This window comes from Halyomorpha halys, unplaced genomic scaffold (assembly GCF_000696795.3).
Source record: "Halyomorpha halys isolate HHAL.00 unplaced genomic scaffold, Hhal_1.1 Scaffold76.1, whole genome shotgun sequence".
NCBI lineage: Eukaryota > Metazoa > Arthropoda > Insecta > Hemiptera > Pentatomidae > Halyomorpha > Halyomorpha halys.
The window spans coordinates 1,203,466-1,207,713 of NW_027110545.1; the positions used below are offsets into that span (position 1 = coordinate 1,203,466).

Genomic DNA, 4,248 nt, shown 5'->3' on the forward strand with positions numbered 1-4,248 from the left:
AACAAAACCATATTTATTTATTTTATGCCGACGTTTCGACCTGAGTTTCAGGTCTTCATCAGGGGTTGTGGCTTGTAAAGGGGAAGATGGTAACTGTAACTGAGTTACCATCTTCCCCTTTACAAGCCACAACCCCTGATGAAGACCTGAAACTCAGGTCGACACGTTGGCATAAAATAAATAAATATGATTTTGTTTATTTATGTTGTTCTTTGCTGACCGCACCCCCCGACAAACTTCTTCAAGCACTAATCTACGGTCAACTATCTAATCTACACCTCATTATAAAATTCTGATAGAGCCTTAGCTCTAAATGGGTCTTGAATCCATGTAAATTTATCATTATCTGCTTCAAATAATTTTCCGAACTTTTTTATAAGCTCTTAAAGAGGTGATCAACTAAAACGGATTTTATATTGCAAGACAAATTAATTTCATTGTAGGTTATAAACTGGTTCAGCAAGGGAAGACAATCACTGATGCACTCTTCATTAATTTTTATTTTCCATAGCTGTAATATTTTTTTAATAATTGAATATTTCGTGGCGCCCTTATGACCACACCACGGCGCACACTTTGGGAACCACTGTTCTAATACCTTTTTGTGATTCTTGTCTATTTATACTTTTCACTGAAAATCTCAATTTTATTTGTTTTTATATTTTTTTTAGCCCTGAAATAGGCCTACAAAGTGGAAGGAATTAAATTAAATAGTTTAATTATTATTTGAGTTTTTTTTTTTACAACTTTTCCATTTTTTAAAATATATTTTGGCTAATATTGGTCCATCTTGGTGTTATATCCTTCAATATAGTCTGGCAGAGCTTTAATGCCAAATTCCCAAAAAGAAACTTGCTCTAAAGAAGCAATAATTTTGTTATTACATTCACTTGCCTAGATATTGTATGCATATGTATACATTATATGCAATTACTCTAAGTGTCGGTCCACACAAATATACTTTGGACTCACAGAAGCTTTTTCCAGCTCGTGATGGAACGGCCCTGGAGGATCGTTTCCATTTTTTGACAAATTGACCCGCGTATCACGAGAAACGAATCCGATATATGCCGAAACTAAGCGATATTGGACCAAGGATTGGACCTTAAACTATTTTTTATATATGTAACGCAATATCTTTGCTTAGAGCTGGACACTTTTCGTCCCAATAGGAGGTATAGTTTTTTTTTTTTTTTTATTATTAAATATGAAGTGACTGTGTGTTTTACTGTTTTATTCTAACGAATTTGGATAGCCCAGCTTGGGTATATTGCTTGTTATTAGTTTATATAAACGATCTTTAACTCAACATTTTCGCAAAATTACTATAATTGGTTATCTATTTTATGTATTTCATAGGCTAACTCTACTTGTACGATGGTTACCCCTTAAACAAATAAATAAATTATTATTACATTATAAGTGGAAAATATTCTTAGTATATACAATAAATTGTTTATTTATATTCATAAAAGAACCAAAAAGTATATAACCCTTCGGCTATTCAATCATAATGAAGAGTTTGTTAAGTGTATATATATTTTTCCGTTTTTAAGCTGTTGGGTAGTGTACCATTTGATCACAGGTACAATAACTGTTGCAATCTACCAACTGAAGAGATCGGTCAAAGCAAATTCTCACTTCCAGCAAAACCGATTTCTGATTTCCCTGAAAATAAAACATAACATATATAACGGAAAAATGTAATTTATTAAAAATAAATATATCCTATATTTATCTAAAGGTTCATCTAAACTTTTTCCAAACAATGGCAAATTTGCGCATGTGCAAGAGAAGTAGATAGGTTATTTGGATTGGCTGGTAAAAGTTGGCCCGAATTGGTGGCTGACCCGTTGAATGTCAGTTTTTGGGCAGAAATGAAAGGGCCCTTGTGCTGCTTTCACACATTTGTTTTCAGTTTTTATTGTTTTAAAACTGTCAACAGATGAATATTTGTACTCTCCGCGTACTCCCTTATTTAAGTATTATTTTAGTAACAGAAAGCTTTAATTGGAGGGGCTGCCATTTGTAGGCATTAGTTGCGCCCCATGTGGCCAACAGCCAAAACTCAACTCCTCCATTGCTCTCTGTGGTGAAAATTACATACAGTCCACTCAAACCTAATCAGCCAACCAAAAGTGAATGCGTGCCTGGCATTGAGTTGAAGGCATGCTTCAAACAGATATATTAATATTGTATTATCTCCCATAGCATATTGTAAATTTGTAACGCATTTTAAAATTTAGTCTTGAATAAACAAAGTAGATTTCTTTTTAACATTTTACTATAACCTAGTAAAATTTAGATTTATTTCATTCTAAATAAATCTAATAATTCATTCTGTTGGTGTTATCTCTTTTGTTCTATAGCCCTGATGAAGACCTGAAAATCAGGTCGAAACGTCGGCATAAAATAAATAAATATGGTTTTGTTTATTTATGTTGTTCTTTGCTGATCGCACCCCCCGACAAACTTCTCCAATCGATAATAACACTCACATTTTGGAAATATTTCATTACCTTAAGAAAACAAATATGTACCAATATATATAAATAATTTTATTTTTTTACATCCTTATCACATCAGTTAATGTCACTTACTGTTATCGAGTAAAAATATACATATTTTTTCTTTTATCTCTCAAATTTATTTTACTTATATATATTTCTCAATGATGATATAATGATATTAGGAGATGATGCATAGGTAAACATCATCTTCGCTATGGATTGCCTTATATTATATCCAAAAACAATAAAAAAACACAATTCACAAATCCCGGTATCCCAAATAATGCTTTTGAACCTCAATCACAGTGTCATTGGTTCTATCCCCGCAATTTTATATTTCTGTTAACTTTTCTACCAATTCCAAAAATCAACCACCCCTTCTGACCTGAAATTCCATAATAAGCGGAAGGATTATCTTACTTTAAAACATTTAATAATAGTGAGTAATGTTATAACTCTTTTCCTAAACAGCCGATGACAAAATGCTCCCAGTGAAGTCTATTTTCATGCTTTATTCACAAATAACTTTTCATTGATTTTTTTTTTTCGGCCAAGATTCCCATTGGAGTCCTATACTGCCTAACCATGGTTAGGGGTCAAAGTTCTTCATTTTGTGGGACCACCATTCCATGAAAGAAGTCGACGTCCCAGGCCGGATTCGAACCGGCACCACCATTGAGCTATGGGCGGCCCATTTTCATTGAGTTATAATTAAAGCAAAAATACTAGCGAGTACAACTCACATTGTAACAGATGACTTGTGGGACCTTATTCAAAACCCTCCGGATGCCCTCCATTATATCGCTCAACGAGTAGTCTCGTCCAGGAACGATTCCAGACGTGCGGAAGATCTCCCCCATTTCGTACTGCCTCACCCAATCCAGAGCTTGCTTGAAGTACTCATACTGCGTCTCGATCACCGGGGGAGCGCAGGTTCCATGCTTCTCCCACTCGTGTTCCCAGAAGTATGTTTTCCTAGCGTTGACCTGTATCGGTGTCCACCATTCTTCCAGATCCCTCTGCAGGCTTCCCACTTCTTGCAAATTAAACCTCCGCGAAGGATCGCAATCATTGGGGCCGCGCGTTCCAAGACGTGTCGGCCTGAAATATATATATATTTTATTTTAATATCTTTATTGAAATTTACAACTGTATATTATATAATACATTCTGTAAATTTGATCTTAGTTAAAATGGAGTGTTACAGGCGTGTGGAGCAACTACGCATTGGTAGCACTAATGACATTTTACATTAGCAGGTCTCGTGGCCATCTTCTCTTCAGGCGCCTCGGAGGATTGTCAGGAATGGAAGAGGATGCAAGGTTAGAAACTGGGGGTTTGAGTGGTTAGGGAGTTTGTAATGGAAGGATGTATGATTTTATTTGTTGACTAAGTAAGGAGCATTGAGGATTTTGGATTGTAAGGATTGGATACGAGAGGTTTAGTGGAGCCCCAAAGGAAATATATATTAGTGTTTAAATAATTGATTCAGCTCACTGAAAAATAATAGCATTTTTTGCGGCCAACGATAAATTATATGAACATATGGTTTTTATTGTGTTTTTTTTTTAATAATTTATTTATTGATATTTACAACTGTATACACATATGTACAACAAGTAAATTTGATGTAGGTGACATAGTGACATGTGGAGAATCTACCCACTGATAGAACTCCAATAACATTTCTAGAGGAGAAGATCTCGAGGCCATCTTCTTTTCAGACGCCTAGGAGGAT

The 4,248-nt window shown here is 34.8% G+C and overlaps 1 protein-coding gene across 4 annotated transcripts in view; it reads right to left on the minus strand.

Moving 5' to 3' along the window:
* Positions 1-1,462: 1,462 nt before the first annotated feature.
* LOC106692898 (ribonuclease T2) overlaps positions 1,463-4,248 on the minus strand; it is a 22,711-nt gene continuing 19,925 nt past the window's right edge. For 2 of the 4 annotated variants that reach the window (XM_014439136.2, XM_067048736.1), the window contains 2 exons: positions 3,254-3,611; positions 1,463-1,668 (listed from right to left, as the gene is read on the minus strand). In XM_014439136.2, coding sequence (XP_014294622.1) covers positions 1,552-1,668; positions 3,254-3,611 — 475 coding nt within the window. In that variant the 3' untranslated portion in view covers positions 1,463-1,551. The remainder of the gene's footprint in view (positions 1,669-3,253; positions 3,612-4,248) is intronic. The other 2 variants (XM_014439135.2, XM_067048735.1) reach the window with 1 other exon arrangement.